The sequence below is a fragment of the Phoenix dactylifera genome, chromosome 3 (assembly GCF_009389715.1).
Source record: "Phoenix dactylifera cultivar Barhee BC4 chromosome 3, palm_55x_up_171113_PBpolish2nd_filt_p, whole genome shotgun sequence".
NCBI classification, from domain to species: Eukaryota; Viridiplantae; Streptophyta; class Magnoliopsida; order Arecales; family Arecaceae; genus Phoenix; species Phoenix dactylifera.
In genome coordinates, this window is record NC_052394.1 from 10,588,197 (window position 1) to 10,609,200 (window position 21,004).

The 21,004-nt window shown below is 38.6% G+C and overlaps 2 protein-coding genes across 3 annotated transcripts; one reads left to right on the plus strand and one right to left on the minus strand.

Moving 5' to 3' along the window:
• Positions 1 to 2,921: 2,921 nt before the first annotated feature.
• LOC103716044 (probable potassium transporter 2) lies at positions 2,922 to 19,436 on the plus strand. Of its 2 annotated transcripts, XM_008803890.4 has the most exons (10): positions 2,922 to 2,960; positions 6,604 to 6,847; positions 6,934 to 7,182; positions 7,352 to 7,402; positions 11,965 to 12,225; positions 12,310 to 12,362; positions 16,482 to 16,596; positions 16,677 to 16,931; positions 17,177 to 18,297; positions 18,986 to 19,436. In XM_008803890.4, the coding sequence occupies exons 1-9, from the start codon at positions 2,922 to 2,924 to the stop codon at positions 18,262 to 18,264; spliced, it is 2,355 nt and encodes a 784-aa protein (XP_008802112.2). In that variant the 3' UTR covers positions 18,265 to 18,297; positions 18,986 to 19,436. The 2 variants fall into 2 exon arrangements, with proteins under 2 accessions (XP_008802112.2, XP_008802111.2); XM_008803889.4 differs by lacking the exon at positions 18,986 to 19,436 and having other exon boundaries at positions 17,177 to 18,542.
• LOC120110086 (pentatricopeptide repeat-containing protein At5g12100, mitochondrial-like) lies at positions 19,187 to 19,874 on the minus strand. The gene is made up of 2 exons (XM_039124030.1): positions 19,472 to 19,874; positions 19,187 to 19,305 (listed from the first exon to the last, which is right to left on the minus strand). Exons 1-2 carry the CDS (start codon positions 19,872 to 19,874, stop codon positions 19,187 to 19,189), a joined length of 522 nt encoding a protein of 173 aa, XP_038979958.1.
• Between the last annotated feature and the right edge of the window lie 1,130 nt (positions 19,875 to 21,004).

Below are 21,004 nucleotides of genomic sequence, written 5' to 3' on the forward strand. Positions count from 1 at the left end.
GAGTGGGAGGTGATGTCGGCCTTAAGTGAAAGAAAGGGGTGAGGTTAGAGACTAGAGGTAGTGCATGGCAGTGTAGAGGTGGAGGGGATGGGCAACAGCCACAGTAGAGAAGGGGGCAAAATAGAGAAAAGAAAAAGGGAAGAAAGAAAATCCTTTTCTCAATTACAATATCTACTTGAGTGCTTGCAACTTGTCTCACAGTTTGGAGATGACATATCACAATGTAGCCCTAAGTTCTTAATGAGCAACTAAACTTATAATGCAACTTAAATTGCAGGCATCCAAACAAGTAGATTGGCCTGTGCTGACAACTTAAAGCGGCATACAACTTCACTTATAGAACTTTAAACAGCCTCATAGTGTTGAATAGGCAACCTAGGGCAGGTTATAATTTAGCCCCTATGAATCCCAACATTACTCAAAATGTTGTCCCGAGTCTATTTAGTTCTCAGTTTGATATATTTTGGTCTGAGATTGGTCCAAGGTCCCATGCCCAAATGAATCCCAACATTACTCAATGTCGTCTCGAGTCTATTTAGTCCGCAGCTTGATATATTTTGACCTGAGATTGGTCTAAGGTCCCCTGAATTGCACTCAGGCTATACATTTTTAACTATGGCCTTCATATGATATAATATAACATATATGCCAATTAGACCTAGCTAAGACATTCAATCAAGCTTTGTTAGTGCTGTCGCAAGCTGAACCTATTCTTAAATCAGGTTAGAGTATTTGGATGTAAGCTTAGCTCATATGAATATTCCCTAACATAGGCAAACCTGCTAGTATGAAGTGAAGTAGAACATGGATTGGCCTAGCTTAGAATTGCAGCAACCATCTTTATTATATTTTCTTCTAAAAATCTTCTAATGTTATCCTACATCTTGCAGGAACAATACTAGTCTGAAACATAAAGCTTGAGAATAATTTCTTTCACTTTAGTTGTTATATGAGTATCATATAGTTAAGATGTTCTGATGAAAAATATATGCATAAATAACCTTTACATGTGTATTATTTTGTTTTCACTTGAAACAGACAGTTGTTCTAAAAATTTATATAACGCCAATGTTATTTCCTATAACTTCAAAGATCGAAGGGCTTGGCTAGGAATTTTCGGTCAATGATCAAAACCCATTTTCATAGATCTTGAAACAAGCATGTGGAATTATACCTAATGAGAAGGTTTGATAAAGGTTTATCGATAATGAATTTGAAACAAGATCAGTAAGGAAGTTTAATAGGGGTGATTTGAGAACTAATTTTGACAGGAATGAAAATTTTCACACAATTATTCCCATAGTTATATAATTTTAATTTTATTACATATTATATGATATTAGTTTCATTTATTATTATATATCTAAATAAGACCTTTTAATTAAAAAAAATGTTTTTAAAAAGAGGCAAGAATGCATCAATTTCTCCACACTGAGGTTCATTGTTGGAGTCAACTCCTGGCGACACGGTTGGATTAGATTACACGTTTAACTTGACAATAGTGATATATATTTTATTATAAACGTAGGCCCGCAAATAATTACCCTTTTTTTTTCGGTTTTTCTTTTGAAAGTCTTGCCTGTCCATATCCTGTCCACGCGAAGAAAGCTCCAAATGCGTAAGACAACAAGATTTGTGGGCCCCATCTGGCCAGCCATTCAATGAACGGAGTTTGGAAGTGGGTGTCCTTTAGAGTAGGTGCGACAAATATTTTTTGTTATTTTATTGTTTGGATTCATGCGGCCAAATACAGGGGCCGCACAATGGCACTGGCACACGGTTCCCCCGCGGTGTTCCAGCGCTGTCACATCAATCTCAGCCCGCTTCCTTCTTACTTGCCTACAAAAATTCTTAGATGGATGATGGGGATCCCCTCACCTCCCATTTCTTACTCGCACTTCGATCCCTCAATGGACCGTATTTGACCCGAGCTTCTCACCAGCTTAATGGTTCAACAACTGAGATCTCATCCTACAACCAGAGTTATTTAGGTATCACATGATGGCCCATGATTATTGTATAGGTTTTGTGAAAACATGAAGTATAATGCCTATGTAACATGTGGGAACCTATAATCCGGAGATAGTCATGTGATTCATGGATGGTTATGATTATCGGATATAACATCTGATTCAATCTTAATCTAGATAGTATCCAAACTTGTTTGACTTGAGTACTTTATATTTTATATTAATTTCAAACAAACTTTTTTTTGCCTAGATTTTAAGATTAACACCACTAAATCAAAAAAAAAAAAAAATCTCAAAATATTTTGCATTATCCATGATTGTAATACGAGCTATAGATTAAATTTGATGACCTCATATGAATAGCATCAGCATCTTATAATTTACTTTCATATGTAAGAAAAATACAATTATAAGACAACACCAAGTTGTCCCACTTGTAGTCATGGTTATTTTATAGGTTGACATGGATATGCAAGAAAATGATATTTCTAGAATATGCTGAAATGAAAACATTGAGATTCACAGATCCAGAATTTGGTTTATTTAGTAGAAGATCACAAGACCAGTGGGAGATCAAGCTTAGCCATGTCATTTGGGCAAGTTTTTATAATTTTCTTGTTTTTAATTGAGCGCGTGAGATCGTCCCCAGCAATTGCGGTAACAGTACCCATGACTCCGGGTGCGGTGACCACATCCCTCCAGCTCAGCGTTGGCTATGTGCAGGGTACCGCCGGGGCTCAAATCGTTATCCCCCCCACCCCAACTCTTTTTTAACCAACCCACTCGTCTCTCTCTCTCTCTCTCCCCCCTCAAATTTCTTTTGATTCTGATCGATCGTTTTCCTCGTTTCGCGGCGACCTCCCACGGATTTGAAATGGAGATTTCTTTCTAATCCTTTCGATTCGCTCGTCGCGGTAGATAATAGCAGCAGCGGCGGTGGGATCGCTCGCGATGGATCAGGAGGGAGGGATGGCTTCCGACAACCAGAGGGTGAGCAGTGTCTATTGTTTTTTTTATCTTTTTTGATTAATCTGCGGTTAGGGTTTAGTGTTAGCGACGCTGTGGCTATCTAATTTTCCAAACCTTATCGTTCTTAATATTTGTTCATAGATTCACGTGATTGAAGGAGTTGTACTCTCTCTACTTCTATGATTATCAATTGAGTGATATTTTCGTCTAATTTCTTTTGACATGGTATATATTGGGATTAAAGGAAAAAAAAACTTACTTTGTAAAATGGTTAAAGCTAGATTATATAGATATTTGGAAGTGAAAGGAGCTTAACTAATTGAGGATTTGTAAGTAATGGCTTCAACGGTGTACTTTTTTGTTTTGGTTGTCTGTTTAATAGTTTAGATTTTGGATGAGGACTTGAAATTTAGTTAAAGTTTGGATTTTAAGTGCAATTGGAATTTGGTACCTTGTGTTTGTATGTTTAATCCTGTTGCTTAGGGAATATAATGAGGAAAAGGTATGGGTGGTATTGGTGGGGTAGCGAAAAAGTATGTATCCAGGCTTTTGCGGAGAGGACTGGAAGAACATATGACAGGTGAATTAGAACGACCCTCTTCTATGACAGAATATATGATGGGACTGATTGGAACAACCCTCTTGTATAGTTGAAGGATAATTCTGAGGAGGTGGCTCAGGGGAGGTTGTGGCATCGGCAAAGATGCTACCAGACAAAATATATAATTTATTATTTGTCAGGGAAAATTATTCATCATAATTATAAAAATAGGGTATAATATGACTGGCCATCTTGTTCATTTGAGTGCATTGCATTACTTGTGGCAGGGCATGCCAATCTTCATAGTATAGATTGCATAGACATCTATGATTATCAATTGAGTGATATTTTCATTTAATTTCTTTTGACATGGTATATATTGGGATTAAAGGAAAAACAAACTTACTTTGTAAGATGGTTAAAGCTAGATTATATAGATATTTGGAAGTGAAAGAAGCTTATCTAATTGGGGATTTGTAAGTAATGGCTTTAACGGTGTACTTTGTTTTGGTTGTCTGTTTAATAGTTTAGATTTTGGACGAGGACTTGAAATTTAGTTAAAGTTTGGATTTTAAGTGCAATTGGAATTTGGTGCCTTTTGTTTGTATGTTTAATCCTGTAGCTTAGGGAATATAAAGAGGAAAACGTATGGGTGGTGTTGGTGGGGTACCGAAAAAATAGGTATCCAGGCTTTTGCAGAGAGGACTGGATGAACATATGATTGATGAATTAGAACGACCCTCTTCTATGACAGAATATATGATGGGACTGATTGGAACAACCCTCTTGTATAGTTGAAGGATAATTTCTGAGGAGGTTGCTCGGGGAGGTTGTGGCCAGTAGAAATTGGCAAAGATGCTGCCAAATAAAATAGATAATTTATTATGTGTCAGGGAAAATTATTCATCATAATTAGAGAAACAGGGAATAATATGACTGTCCCTCTTGCTAATTTGAGTACATTGCATTACTTGTGGCAGGGCATGTCAATCTTCATAGTATGGATTGCATTGACTTAAATTATATTAATACGACAACCAGATATTATGCAGATATAGTTTATATTGAATTGATTATTCTTTATGTCTTTAGTTATACTCAATGGTTAAGACTGAAAATTACATCATCATCATCATCATCATCATCACAATCAGATGCATGGTTATGTGCATGGAACACGTTAGTTTGTATGGCACTCCATCAAGCTCAAGATGTAAGATTCCAGATCCATTGAGTTATGATTTTGCCGAGAATTTTAACTTAAAAAATGGAAAAGAACCGAGAAGGAAATTGAACATTTATCAAATAACACACAAGTCAAGTGTATACTTACTAATACATGGAAATCAGACTTTTGTTAGTATTTAACTTTCAATACTTAAAAGCAAAGTCTTAAGTCCTGGCGGGAAGGGGTGCGTCCCGGCAGCCCCGCCCCATTCCTGTGAGAAAATGGGACTAGGATGTAGGTTGGGACTCCAAAATCCATTCACACGGGAAAGAAGGGAAGGAAAGATGAAGAAAAAAAATAGTGAAATGAAAGAAGAAGAAGAAATGAAGAAAGAAAGTAGAAGAAAAGAAAGAAAGGAAGAAAAGAAGGAAGAAAGAAAAGATAAAGAAGAATAAAAAGGAAGGAAAGAAAGAAAAGAAGGGATAAGAAAAAGAAACTAGAAGAAAAAGAAAAGAAAGAAAGGTAGAAGAAAAAGTAGGAAGAGAAGAAGGAAGAAAGGAAAGATAAAGAAGAATAAAAAGGAAGGAAAGAAAGAAAAGAAGGGATAAGAAAAAGAGAGAAGAAGAAAAAGAAAAAAAAGAAAGCTAGAAGAAAAAGAAAGGAAGGAAATAAGGAACAAATGAAAGAAAGAAGAAAAAAAAAGGAAAAACAAATAAAGATAGAAAGGAATGAAGAAAGGGAGGGAGATGGAGGGTACCTTCTGAGAGTGCCATCGGGGTGGGGAATGACAGCGGGTTCTCCCATTCCAAGAAGGAACTAGGACATTACTGTCTTGCGGGATTTAAATCCTTGTTTAAAAGTATCTTTTCTATTTTAAAACTACTGTAGAAATAATTTAGAAGTGAAGCTTATATGTGTAATTTGGTGCTAATAGTAGTTTAAATAATTACAACTTACGACCTATCTACTTGTACTTGAGTCGAGGAGTTTGAGGATTTGATAGTTGCTCCAAATTACTACCTGATTTTAGTTTCCAAAGCAATACTTATTATCTGATTTTTTTTTTCCTAAAGCAATACCCTGGTTTTGCACCTTGGACCTCCTGAAGTGCAGCCCCTTAGGTGTGGGGTGCCAATTGATCATGATAACAGTTGTTGGCACTGTGATTTTTTGTATTAAAAATGTTGACAAAGATATTATTCGTGTTCATTTATGCTAAGGGAAATCTTATGCGGCATACTTGTATCCATACTATCTCAATTGATTGGAGATAACAAACTAGCACAGCTGGCGAGATCCATGAATTCGATATCTCGCCTTAATGTTCTGCAGTTGCCAGTCTTTCATGACCAAAACCTAATAATTAATTCTTTTATTTGTTGTCTATAATTTTTCATTGGAACCTGGATCAGGGAGATGCATATTATCATATGACTTTAAACAGTCCACCTGAAAAAGAAAGGCTATACGAAAACAGAGATATGTATGAAAAGGCTCTCGGTACTTAGATATTACACCTAAATTTGTAGAATTCTTTATTCCTACATTGAACATTAGTATTTGGTTTCTGCTTGAGGCGCCCTAGAGAAAGGGTTGGGGGAGTTGTTACATGGGAGGTATTGAACAAAGGAAAATACTTCTTTTGAAGTGTCGCATAAGCAAAATGCAATTGAGTTGTTGCCTTCTTTCTTTTTTTGGTTTGTTTTGTTGGCAAGATGCAAGCCTCAGGGCAGTGGCTAATCATTAACCTACCTTTGCCTGCATAATGAAAATTTACTGTTTGTAGTACAAATCAACTATTAATAGTGGTATGTGATGACTGTGCCTATTAGGTTTGAACCATAATTTTGCTTCGAGATGTTCTTAGGAACCTCTCAGTTATATGGTTAGCGTATCTGATAAAATGCAATACTATCCTTTAATAATGGAGAATCTGTTGGTCCATCAACTTGCAGATTCACTGGAAGACTTACTACAAAAACTTGTTTCTTTTAGCATATCAAAGTTTTGGGGTGGTGTATGGTGACTTGAGTACATCTCCTCTTTACGTGTATCGAAGTGCATTTTCTGGGAAGCTACGCCGTCATCAAGATGAAGAGACAATATTTGGTGTATTTTCCTTGATTTTTTGGACATTCACTCTGATCCCATTGCTGAAGTATGTGCTCATTGTCTTGAGTGCTAATGATAATGGTGAAGGTGAGCCCGGAAGCTTCCTTTGACTATCTATTTATTTTTTGTTTTCTTATTCAATTTGTAATGATGATTTGTGGTTTTTGGTATAGGAGGACCATTTGCTTTATACTCTCTCCTCTGCAGACATGCAAAGTTCAGTTTGCTTCCGAATCAGCAGGCAGCTGATGAGGAGCTTTCTACTTACTATAGGCATGGACAAATGTCTCGCAATATGATTACCTCTCCATTGAAAAGGTTTCTAGAGAAGCATAAAAGGCTGAGAACTTGCTTACTTCTTATAGTTCTATTTGGCGCTTGCATGGTGATAGGTGATGGTGTTCTTACACCAGCAATTTCTGGTAACAATGCCATAGATTTGCACTTTTTTCTCTATTTTGATTATTTTCTGCATGATGCCTGTCAATTTTGATACACATTGCCTTTTTTTTATAAGATAATTATTTCATTGTCATTTGGTCTCATGCTACACCTCAGTTTTAAGTTTTTCTTTCCTTTTCTTTTTTGCAGTGTTGTCATCCATTTCTGGGTTGCAAGTTCGTGCGAAGAAATTACATAATGGTATGCATCAATTTTGAAGTATCCCCCCTCCCCCTCCCCCCCAAAACCCAAAACAAAAAAAGAGAGGATATATGCAATTTAAAATTGCTGGTTGTTTTTAGCATAGTCACAAATTCAACATTCGGAAACAAGTCAGCTAGATGTAATTATTTGGAATTCGGGGAAAATCCAGAAAATTTTTCAAAAATTCGAAAAGATATCAGGTAACAAAGAATTAGAAAAATAATCAAACTAAAAAAATATGAACTTTCTAAAATATTTGTAAGTTTATTGACTTAAAAATAAGTATAGGAGAGGCAAAATAACAAGTGATAGAAGAAAAACCATTGGTATTAGCAATGATATATGGCAAAAATTTGTAACACATAAACATTTCTCAAAGAAGTCATGAATAATTCATCAATAAATCATAAAATTTGTGTGTAATTCCAGAATAATTGAATAGTTTTGGATTGACTCATTTTGGAGAATTATATAGAGAATCGTTTGGTCAAGAGACAAACCAAGAACAATTTGAGAAATTTTCAATAATTTTGCAAATTTTTTAAGTATGATTTTTAGAAATTTACTTAATATCTTAATGTCAAACTTATAATTTCTAAAACTATAGGATCACTTTTCCCTTTCAAATGAATAGATTCCAATTTGAAGCTTGGAGGTGTTTCTCCAAGTATTGAACCTAGGTAATTTCACTTGTTGGTTTTTTTATCTTCTTTTGCTACAAAGAAAAGAAAACAAAAGAAGGTCCTGAGAGATGAACTTGGATGCATGAACCGACCACCTTTCTTCTAATCCAATAGTCTAACAGTTGTTGTTACTTGTAAACTAGGAATTATTATGATAGTGGTACCCATGACCTGTGATTGCGTCCCGCCATCTTTCAATTTTGGTCAGGCTTTCTCCTGTCCTACTACTTTTTTTTAAAAAATTTTAATTATGCATTGCTACTAAAGCTTAAAGTGTTACTCATATCTTGAATTTTAAATATTCACTTTTGAGTTATTGCTCATATATATATATATGTATTTTTTAAAAGTTTGAAGCCATGTGTGATTGTATAATATTGGTCAATCCATCTTGCACTCATGTATATGTGTGGTTATGTTAGGGTATTGGTATTGTATACACATAGTAGTGAATTTACTAATACACCGTTTAGCTTTATGAGCAGGTACTAGGAAGAGCCTATGAAAATTGTGATCTTTTTATTTATGTAATGATCATTAACATTGGGTGCATTTAATGTAAGGGTTGTGTGATTCGAAAATCCTCTAATGGTTTCCACATCATGTCAGATAAACCATTCTTTAATCATTTCACCACCATGAAGCACATTATTTATGAGTCTATCACCTATATAATAGAATTTGTCCTTATGCTTATATGAAGTGCAATAAATATTAATATGTAAGGTAGTTCTCTTTCTTTAGGCAGAAGAGTAATAATTTTTAGCTATCCGAAGTGAATCACAACATAAACATTTTTAATCATATCATCGTTCATACTATACATCAAACTAAAGTCGGTGGAACCGTCCTGAATTTGGCGGTTTCGGCCAATTTGAGCCGTACCGATGGTTCACCAGTACGGTTCCGGCAACGTAAATAAGACCGCTATCAGAGCTGGAGAAGGAGAAAGAAAGAGAGAGCGAGCATGGGAGGGAGGGCTGGCGGAGGCCGCAGCAGGTGAGGTCATGGCCGCTTTTTCTATTTTGAATGAAATAGGGATCTGACCACGGCTAAAAAATTTGCCGACTTCACTTAAAAATCGCAAAATTTTTTAGTCGTGACCTGCTCCCTTCGTCCTCTGCGGCCTTTGCCCCTCCCCCTCCACGGCCTCTGCCGACCCTCCCTCCCCTGCTCGCTCTCTCTTTCTCTTTTCCTCTCTCCCACTGTGCCGTGCCCTCTCTTGGTACAGGCTCAACACGGCCCGTACCGAGTCATCCCGCCTAAAAACCGGTATGGTGCCCGGTACCAGGTCTCCGACCTTGCATGAAACTAATTGGATTTGTTTAATTCATTTGGAATATGAAGTGGCGTTTTTGCACTGATAATGATTTGGAAGTTATTGGTAGATATAAGGCCTTATTTTGGCTACTTTATAACCTTGATCAAATTGGATTAGGCTTTTAGTGTTTAGGAGTTAGGATGGGAAAGATTAGACCTTTTGGTTGGTTTGAAGCAAGCTAAATATATCCGGCGTTGTGTATACTTTACTAACCATATGGTGTCAACACTTGCCATGTCTAGCGCAGAGACTTATAGGATGGCATCAACAAGAATGCTAGAAGCATGCTAGCATGTCCTAGTTAATGATAAAGCGGACTAGCCCTTGAAGCACTAGTAGGCCCCTAGGATAGTGCTCACAACTCAGAGAATTATGGGCTAGTCAAGGAATAGATTGGGTGATTAGGAAGGTGATGAAGTTCATGGTTAAGAGACATTAAACTAAGGATCACCGAATTGGTACCAGTAGGCGTACTGGTCGGCTACCGGACTGGTACGGTACCGGTTCAGGCCGATACGAATCGGTACCACTGGTTCGGTCTGGTTCACACATCTAAAAGCCCCAAAAAAATTGGAACTGGTACGGACCAGTTCGGGCCGATACGGGACGGTACCATCCGGTACCATATTTTAACGCGCGACCGGTATGGGTTGGTTCAGCATTCCTTGCATTAAACATTATTGGAGAAAGAAGTGGAGCAGAAAATATTTTTGGGATTTACCATGTTTTCTTTTCTATTTCTTATTTTCTCCTCTCTTTCTTTATCTCTCCCAGGTAGGGGTGTCAATGGAGGTCAATAATCCACTAACCTGAGCCAAAATTGACCCAAAACTTAGGGTTTAGATATGAAAAACAAACCCAATAAGCTATTGAGACAGGTTTGAATTCTGAAATTAGACCCAAGTCTTATTAGGCCGGGTTTGGATTTAGGTACATCCATACTCGAAACCTGAAATCTGACTTGACCGTATGCATACATATAGAGTATAAGCACACACACACATAAATACATAGATACATATATAAATACATTCATGTGTGTAACTTACATTTTTATATCATTATAAGCTTTTGTGTTCATAGTTCATGAGGTAGCATTTTGGGTGCATTAAATAATTTGAGAAAATAGTCCAAAAGTGTAGGAAAAAAATTATCCATTTCTATCTGTAACCCGACCTAATACTTGATATTTTTGGGTCCAATATTGTGTTTGTGTATAGCGTTTAATGGGTTTGGGTTTGTTTGAATTTAACAAATATATTTTGGTTAGGTATGGATATGGCCAGATCCAACTTGAACCTAATCCTTTGAGACCCCTACTCCCACTTTACTTGGGTGCCGAACACTGGATCCCCTCTTGGTTCCTTGGTTAAGTTTCATTTTTAAAGGTATATAATTTACAAGTTAAGCCTTAAATTAGGTTGTAGGTTGGGTACGAGTCCTCATAAAATAAATGACAATTTATAACCCGACCTGCCAGTTTGACCCATAACCAACCCATGTTAGGCAGGTTTAGGTTTGGCATAAATGGGTCCGGATCATAAACGAGTCGACCGTCCTAACCCGTTCATTAAATAGGTCGGGTTCAGATTTAGAATCCTGACTTGCTAAACCCATTTTGACCATTTATTAATTAGGTTAGGCCATGACTTGACCCATTTCACTCGCTTAGGACTTGCTTAACCCATTTAAGACTTGCTCAACTCGTTTAACCAGATTCAACCTATTTTTTAAATGGGTTATGCAGGTCTGGTCAGATTACCTATTTAATAAAATGTCAGCTTTGGGTTTGGATTTTTGACTTGTTTAATAAACAATTCAGTTTGAGTTGACAGATTTTCGACCTGATCCATATCTAACTTGACCTGTACCCGACCCGACTGCTACTCTTAGTAAATGAGTCGGACATGGGTTTATTCTTTTTAACCCAATTGTAAATTGGTCAGTTATAGGTTAAAGGTTTTTTGAGATGACCTGAATTTGATCTGATCTAAGCTAGACACCTAGACCTGGCCTGATCTATTGACACCCCGAAAATCAAAGAAGACCTTTTTTTCTCCTGTGGTTTTTGATCTTTGCTATCATTTCTTTTCTTTCTGCATGCAAATCTCTTGGTTATTGTGAGGAAGCTACCATCTTTCTTATCCTTGCCTTCTTGGTGCTAATTTTCTACCTGTTATTGGATCTAATCATCCACGAAAAACTCAGGAATTCTACATAGTTTCCTTTCTTCGCAAGGCTTATCACTATTGCTGAGATTACTAAAAATTATTTTTTCAAGCAAATATGTCAGTTGTGGTTGGTTGCAAACATGATATTCTATTATTTAATTAGCATTTTTAATAACACCTGCTTAATAACAGCCTTTATAGATTTATACCTGTTACAGAGAAAATACTCTAGTTTGACTTTGTGCAGAAATAATTCTAAGTTTTCCTGCATCAGAAAATGCTTGTTTGTCATGACATCTATATTAGCCGTTTATATAACAAAATGTAAAATATCATTCATTAATCTGCTTAATTTCTGAGAATGCTATATTATCTAATGCACAGCTGAGGTGATTATTATTGCCTGCATTGTGCTGGTTGGCCTCTTTGCTTTACAACATAGAGGTACTCAGAGGGTAGCCTTTCTGTTTGCACCTGTTGTTATCATTTGGCTCTTGTGCATTGGTGTAATTGGTCTATACAATATTGTTCGCTGGAACCCCACAATTTATCATGCTCTTTCTCCACACTATATCATTAAGTTCTTCAGAAGGACAGGAAAAGATGGCTGGATTTCTTTAGGGGGAATACTCCTTTGTATTACAGGTTATTTTGCTGAACACAGTCCAAGATGCTTTTCATTTTCATCTATTAGTAGCATCTTATGTCGAATTTTCATGATATCTGCAGGTACTGAAGCTATGTTTGCGGATCTTGGCCACTTCACTGATTCATCCATTAAGGTGTGGTAGTTAAACATATCTGTTTATTTTCTCTTAGAGGTTTCAGTGTTTGTGAAAGAGAAGTGATCAAGTAGAAATTGTCTAGAAGAAGAAAGTGCCATTGTGAATATGATGATATGAAAGCAAAAATCTTTTCTTTCAAATGAATATTAACTAATGCAAAAGCAAACTTGTCTTTTTTTTATTACTTGTCATGACTAAATATAGAGTTGTGCTTGTGATCATTCATATTACTGTCTCCGTTGGGTCACCCTGCTATAGTAAACAGCAGTGGATGCCCATTATCTTTCTTTTCCATTTTCTTCGACTCTCAAGAGACGTCAAAGTTCCTAGTTTCTGATGATGCATAGCAGTGATATATCATATGTAATATTGAAAAAAAAGAGGCAAAGTGATAAAAGTAAATGCTTACACGCTTGAGGATGTTAAGTCAATATTGCAAAATTAAAGCACACTTTATGAGCAATGACACCACATTCAAGAAATCATGTACAGAATTCATCAGTAGACTATAATTTGGAATTCTAATGATAGAACTTATACATAAGAATGAAATGGTATATACAGGCAAAACCTTGAGTTATGTAGTATAATAAGCACTTACTTGCTAATAGACCTACTTTGTCTATGCCCCTTTTCCATCTTAAGGTAGATCATGCACTATTTTGATGATCATCCGAATTACAGAGAGGTTTTTTTTTGGTTAATATTGAATTTTCAGACAAACCTCTCAGTCCATTTTCGTCCTGATTTGATGAAAAAGCAGGCGTTTATGTAGTTTGACGACTTTTATGAGTAATTCATGATCTCATGCAAATGAGTAATTTTCTGAGATCATTCATATTGTATCTTATTGTGCTTATTAATTGAGGTGTCTCTTATAGTTTGGCTCTCTCTTTGTTCTATTATTTTCTCGAGTTCTTGATTTTTTAATACAATTTGTTTTGATAACATATCTCGAAATGTTGTTGAGCATGACCATAAAATAAAATAGCCAAACAATGAGAAAGGAAGGTGCGAGAGAAGTGGTATACAAAGATGAGAATGACAGACATTAAATGGTTGAGGTTTTCTGTATTTGGAATGAAGTCAAGGTGCTGTTTGAGTACGTATGACCATTAACAAGAGATGTGTGATAAGCAGGACCAAGGTCGGTCGGATTGGTATTGAGGCTTGTACCAGTTGGTGACTGGTTCGATACGATATTGGTCCACACCGTACCATGTTGGGGCGTACCACAATAGGGAGAGGGAGAAGGAGAGGGAGGGAGGGGGGAGAGAGAGAGGGGGGTGGGTGGGGTAGAGAGAGGGAGGGAAAACCCTAACCCTAACTTTGGGAGAACCGAGGGTTGGAGGGAAGAAGAAGCGAAAGAGGGATGGGTAGATGGGGAGAGGGAGAAGGAGAGGAAGTGAGAAAGAGGGGTCGTCGGAGTTGTTGTCGGGATTGATTGAGGGGAGCGTCAGAGTTACCATCACTAGTGGTCTTTGGCGACACGCACCATAGAGCTTTGAGCTCCATCATGCGGAAGAGGGGGGGCGAGATCAATTGAGAGAGAGGGAGAGATTGGTCGATCGATCGATCGAAAGGGTTGAGACCTGGGGGTGGCTCGGTGGTTTTTAAAGGAGCAAACCATCCTGGTTCTTGATCGGTTTAGTTCGGTATGGCCTGAATTACCCAATTCAAGATGGTTTGGCTGACCTTGGACAGGACCTTTGCAGTTGATGAACAAAGGTTGTAAGAGCAATTCTGTGAAAAATAATAGGTGCTAAACAAGCTGAGTTGTTACTTAGCGAGACCACATGAAGCATGATTGGTAAGTGTGAGATTTATTTGCATGATGATGATGACTTAAGAGAGGCATTTAAAAGTACTCTAAGCTTCGAGGAAAGCAATGGACTGGTATTGAGTAAAACAATTTGATTGATATGAAGTTTTAGGTTAAAGAGGTTTAATTACATTAATAAAAGGTTAAAGAGGTTTGGCAAAGCATGATCATCCTGTTTTGCACCTAAACAACACATCCTTGTATTTTTTTTTTGACTTGGGCATCTATGTATCTGAATGTCATCTTTCCATTTTTTGGCTAGTTTAACAGTTTTGATGGCACTTTCGTGCAAACTCAATATGAGCCTTGATCACTCAAATCTCTTTCTAGAGGCATTTTGAACTGCAACTAGTTGATGCCAAAATTAGGAAGCAATTAATCCAATGGAAAATGCTTGGTGTTCCCCCATGACCTCCCTGAAATAGCTGCAACTCATGGTTTTTCTTCAGCTGCCAAGGGCAGAGTTGGGCTTGTGGCCCCAAATGAACAACCAAACCCCCATGTACACCTTTTTTTTCCAATTAAAACTGGGTGTACTGCCCTTCTGCAGAATATCTTGGGGAAACATAGCAGCACACTAGTGCAATTGGGAGATGACCTGCCAATAACGACCAAGAGAGAATGAAAATTGCATCTTATAGCAAGAAAATCTAGATAATGAAGCATAGGTGTAGAGAACATAGAGTAATGCGTATGAAAAATTAGTTCTTCATGGACCTCTACTAGTGTGGAATATGTGATGTCATTTTTGAGCATCATGGTGGTAAGATTCTTCCACCAGGGTTTGAACCTTGGACCTTTCCCAAGAGCAAGCTCTGAGGAGAGAGGTGCCAACAGACCATGCTAATAGCTGTTGATTGTTCAAAGATGTTCTATATCATGAAAGAAAGACAATTGCAATAGAAATAGAAAAGTTCAAAGTATTTGGGTTGTGTCGAATTACTAATTGAGGGCTGCAAGTGCAGCAAGTGACTTGGAAAGTGTGGTACACCAAGCAAAAGAGAGGATGGCATGCATAAACGGCCAAGAGACAGAATGAAGGCAACTGATGAGAATCTGCATTATTGGTCAGGGGGTGGGGGGAGGGGGGTCGTTCTGTTATTATGATTTTTCTATGAATCAGATTTAAGAAAGTTGAAGAAATGGATAGGCTTTTTCATGATGCTCTACTATATAAGAGGAAGTTTCTCATTGCTGCAGTTCTCAAAATGAGGAAGGAGAGGCTGCACCACGTGATACCCCCCTTCCAACCCCCAAAGAAGCTTTCTTTTTTCTTTTTTATTTTTAATAATTTATTATTATTATTATTATTATCTTTGAACTTATTCTCCTCTACCCCTAACTACCTCATTCTCCTTTGAATTTCTTTCAACCCTTCAAGGAATTTTCTTGTTTCTCATATGTTTGTACCATGGTCGGTGGAACCGTCTTGAACCGTCCGATTTGGAGCGTCCTGAGCCGTACCGGCGGCGGACTGAGATTGTTCGACAACCAAACTGAGACCCGGTCGCCGGTGGGGGAGAAGGAGAAGGAAAAAGAGGAAGAGAGAGAGAGAGAGGAGGGGACGGAGGGAGAGGGAGAGAGAGAGGAGGAGAGGGAGGGGCCGGCCGGCTGAGGCCAGAGAGCCTTCATGCGAAGGAGGCGGAGGCCGGGGAGACGCGGAGGTGGAGCTCCGCTGGCCTTTTATTTTTGCAGATTTTTAGTTGAAATCGACAAACCTATTGCTGACTTCGCATACTATATTTAATATATATATATATATATTAATTTTGCAATATTTAAGTGAAGTTGGCAAACGATTTGCCGACTTCACTTAAAAATTGCAAATTTTTTAATGGTTGGATCCCTATTTCGAACGAAACATGAATCTGGCCCTGGCCTTCATCGCCGGGGCCTCCGTCGGCCTCCTCTCTCCCTCCCTCTCTCCTCCTCTCTCTCTCTTTTTTTCTTTTTTGTTCGCTCTCTTTCGTTCGCTCTCTTCCCTGCCTCATCTGTTGTGTCGGTACAGGCCTGGCACGGCACCGCGCAGCCCATACCGACTCGTACCGCCTGCCAGCCGGTATGGTGCCTGATACCGGCATAGCAGACCGTGGTTTGTACCATAAAGAATTCACTCTAAGGTTGAAGGAGCATATAGATTTTGTTTTGGTGGGCACGTTGGCACTGTTTTTTTGGAAAGGTGATGCATCTAGTATTACCTACTTGTATTTCACTATAATCTTTGCACGTACACTTTCTTACCTGATTCATGTGATTTATACTGTGATACTCAATGACATTCTTGCTATGTGCAGGTTGCTTTTGTTGCTGTCATTTACCCTTGTCTGGTATTGCAGTATATGGGGCAAGCAGCATTTCTTTCTAAAAATTTTTCTGATGTACCTACAAGCTTCTATGATTCCATTCCGGGTAAGCGTCAATACCTTCAGATTATGCAAACATTTTCTCAGGCATAATATGTTTATGTTGTGTTTGCATTTTTCTTGCAGAACCTGTGTTTTGGCCTGTTTTTGTGTTAGCCACTCTTGCTGCTATAGTTGCTAGCCAAGCCATCATCTCAGCAACATTCTCAATTGTCAAGCAGTGTCATGCTTTGGGTTGTTTTCCACGTGTCAAGGTTGTCCACACATCAAGGTGGATTTATGGTCAGATATACATACCCGAAATAAACTGGATTCTCATGGTCCTTTGTCTGGCTGTCACTATGGGTTTTCGTGACACAACCGTTATTGGAAATGCTTATGGTAAGTGACTATATCAACTTGATAAATATTATAAAGCAAAAGCTCAAAATTTTTTGTCTATTATTGCATATTTTCATGGTTGTCCCAGAAATGATGCTTACATATCTTTGGATATATTCATGCTACCTTCTGCTCTTAATTTTTGTGTATTGGTATTAGGTCTTCTGTATACTTAATGCTAACTAATATTACCAGTCACCCTCATATATTAATTTCTAAGCTGGATACTTGTTTTATAATTTCAGGCATTGCATGCATAACCGTAATGTTTGTGACCACATGTTTGATGGCGCTGGTTATCATCTTTGTATGGCAAAGGCATGTCGTACTTGCTTTGTTGTTCCTTATATTTTTTGGATCAATCGAGGCTGTTTATCTTTCATCTTCAATTATGAAAGTTCCCCAGGGAGGATGGGCACCTCTTGTGCTCTCATTTGTTTTTATGGTCATCATGTATGTCTGGCATTATGGCACTAGAAGGAAATATCAATTTGACCTACAAAACAAGGTCTCTATGAAATGGATCCTCACTCTTGGCCCCAGCCTTGGAATTGTTCGTGTTCCTGGAATTGGGCTTATCTACACAGAGCTGGTTACGGGAGTACCTGCTATCTTCTCACACTTTGTCACCAACCTTCCAGCTTTCCATCAAGTTCTCGTCTTTGTTTGTGTGAAGTCGGTGCCGGTCCCCTATGTTCCAATGGACGAACGGTATCTTATAGGTAGGATTGGTCCTAGAGCCTACCGGATGTACAGGTGCATTGTGAGATACGGGTACAAGGATGTGCAGAGGGATGACGACAACTTTGAAAACCAATTAGTGATGAGCATTGCCAAGTTCATTCAGATGGAAGCTGAGGAAACATCCTCAGGGAGTTATGACACATCTCCTGAAGGAAGAATGGCTGTTATACGAACTTCTGAAACATCTGGCTCAAGGCTGTTAATGAGGGAGTCTGATGAGAATGCGGGTGACTCTACCATTGTGAGGAGCAGCAAATCAGAAACCCTTCGAAGCTTGCAATCACTATATGAGCAAGAATCACCTAGTGTGAACCAAAGACGGCGGGTTCGATTTGAGGTGTCAGAAGAAGAGTCTATGGACTCACAGGTTAGAGAAGAGCTAATGGCCCTTGTGGAAGCAAAACAGGCAGGAGTTGCATATATCATGGGCCACTCTTATATAAAGGCCAGGAGGACTTCATCATTTTTAAAGAAGTTTGTCATCAATGTTGCCTACTCTTTCCTCCGAAAAAATTGCAGGGGCCCGGCAGTAGCCTTAAACATCCCTCACATCAGCCTCATTGAAGTGGGTATGATCTACTATGTTTAGCTGGGTGCTCTTTTTGCATGGCAGCTGAGGAAGGTAAGCTATTCAGATGGTTAAACTTTGGCCGTAGAGTATCTGTTCTTTTCTTTGCTTTTCTTTTTCCCAAGTCTTTTAACTAGATCTGTATTTAGTAATTTATTTTACTCAGGGAATTGTAAGAAAATCAGTATAAAGGACTCAACATAGTTATGTGTGGCCAGGAGTGGCATATAACTCGTGCAAGCGTTCCAGTTTTTGATATGTTACCTACGGAAGTGTAATTTAGTCGATAGTGGGTGCTCCATGTTTGCTGTGGTCTGGTGTGGCAAAATACTCGCATTAGTAAGTCGTTTATAAATATTGTCTCAGTAACTTCAAATTGGTCATCGAGCTACTATGGTTCCCAGGCTACAATCAGTTGTATAGCTCATCATGGTGGTGATAAAAAAAATCCAATGTTTCTCAGCAAAATGGGCATGGAGAAACAATAATGCACTGTTGGAAAAAAGACTGGCATTTTTATACACAAATTACTCACGAGTCAAGCTAGATATGGTGGCTGCTTGATTAGAAACCCTTTTGAGAGGAGAAAGTCTCATTTTTTTTTCAGTTAACCGAAGTGAGAAAGAACCAGGATTGGTTGCTAAGAGAGCTTTTAGATTGAAGGTCATGTTTTCAGTTGTTGTCTACTGTGTCAGCTAGAATAGTTACTAATGATGCTCCCTGGTCTTTGCCGTGCGAACAGGAGATAGCTGACTGCTCAAGGAGGAAAGATGCGAAATTTTGAGTGTGTTGTGGTGACTTAAATTTCTGACAAGAGAAAGTGCTCGCCATGTTTGACATGGAAAAGGTATTGAAGGCAATCACTTGGGAAACCCTTTCAACAGCAAATTACCGGCAACACTGCTGGTTTAAGTCTTTAATTCTGTATCAAGCAATATGCCACTCACATCTGAGCTGCAAACTTATCCATTACCGAATTATTTCTTCTCATCCCTCGAGTTAATATGCCCTTTTCGGCCATTTCTTTCTGTAAAGAAAGAACCTTGCGTTCATCTTCACATTCTGTAAAGTAAGTTATAAATGCCTCTATTAGGAGGCATATTCCTCTGCAGCATCTGCTGATGTATTTCATCAACTTCTTCCATCCTTCATTACACATTGTACTTATTAATGCATGATATGTGATTCGAGTTGGTTTGATTCGTAACTTCTCCATCTCTTCATATACCTCTATGTGTATTGCCGCCGTTGCAGCGTGCCGAGATCATCATATTGCACGTAACCACATCGGGCCTCAGACCACCATCTTCTAGACAAAGGGTCAGTTCTTCAGCTTCAGATAGACGCCCTTCTTTGCAGAGACCTTTTATGAGAGCATTATAAGTTACGGTATTTGGAGAGATCCCTCTTCTCTTCATGTCCTCAAACAGTGCACAGGCTTTCTGGATCTTACCTGCTGCACAATATGCATCAATAAACATGGTACGGGCCTGCACATTGGGTGAAATTTCTCTATTCACCATGTCATGGAAGATAGCTTCTGCTTCGAGGAGCTTTCCCTTCTTGCACAAGCCATTCAGAAGAGAGCCATAGGATACCACATTTGGCTTAAGCCCCATCTTCTCCCGCATCTCATCAAGAATTTCTTAGCACCTCTCGAACCGGCCAGCCCGTCCATGGGCATCAATCAGGATATTGTAAGTCTCCACACTCGGGGCCACTCCATTCTTTTCATTCTCCATCACCAATTCCCCTGCCTCAGCCATCTTCCGCAACTTACGCGGCCCATGCACGGCGAATTGTAAGTTAGCAATTTGGTTTCAGTGCATGCAACTCCATCTGCCTCACCGGTGCGAATGCCTCCTCCAGGTCGCCAACCCGACGGTATCCATCGACGATGGTATTGTAAACCACCTGTTGTACGTCCATGGCCCCTTCCGGCTTTGAAACCTTCATATCCTTGCAGAGCCTATTCAACAGAATGCTACATGTGTAGTCCCCTATTTTACCACCTTTCCCTGCCATTTCTTCGAAGAGCGCCACAAAGACCTCTGAATTCCCACATTTGCATGCTCGTCGAATAAAATACTATACGTAAGCCCATCCGGTACGAGCCCAGTAGCCTCCACCTATTCTTTTCCTAACAGAGACTTCTCAAGGGCATTTCGAGCCAGCCCAACCATTCTTCTTCGGCGAGAAAGGATTTAACGCTGGGTCTGGGAGGGGTTTTAACAGAAGGAGAGGGAGAAGCCAGACTTCTACGAGTCCCGCATCAGCTGTGGAGACAACTATTAACTATAGAAAGGGAGGGATGGGCTAGGAAGGTAGTTTTTTTCTTCTTGATTCATGTTCATAGGATATCACCTTCTATGGATGCCTCTTGCTTTGTTGAAGCAATGACGAGACTTGGTTTTATCGCCGACGTCTTCAACCATGGTTTTCGAGTTAAACTAATGTACGCACAAACCTGCATGCACGTATACAGATGCATGCATGCATACATACATACATATTGTATATATACATAAACGTACATACATAATACATATATGCACACACACATACATCATACATGTTGCATACATACACACATACGTACATGCGTACATATATACATACATACATGCATGCATACGTATACATATACAAATATACATGCATATATGTCTTAATGTTTCGTCACACAGTATCATTTGACCAATCTGGTTTAGTGTATGTTCTATCTCGTGAAGATGTGCTGGGTTAGTCTAGATATGGACTT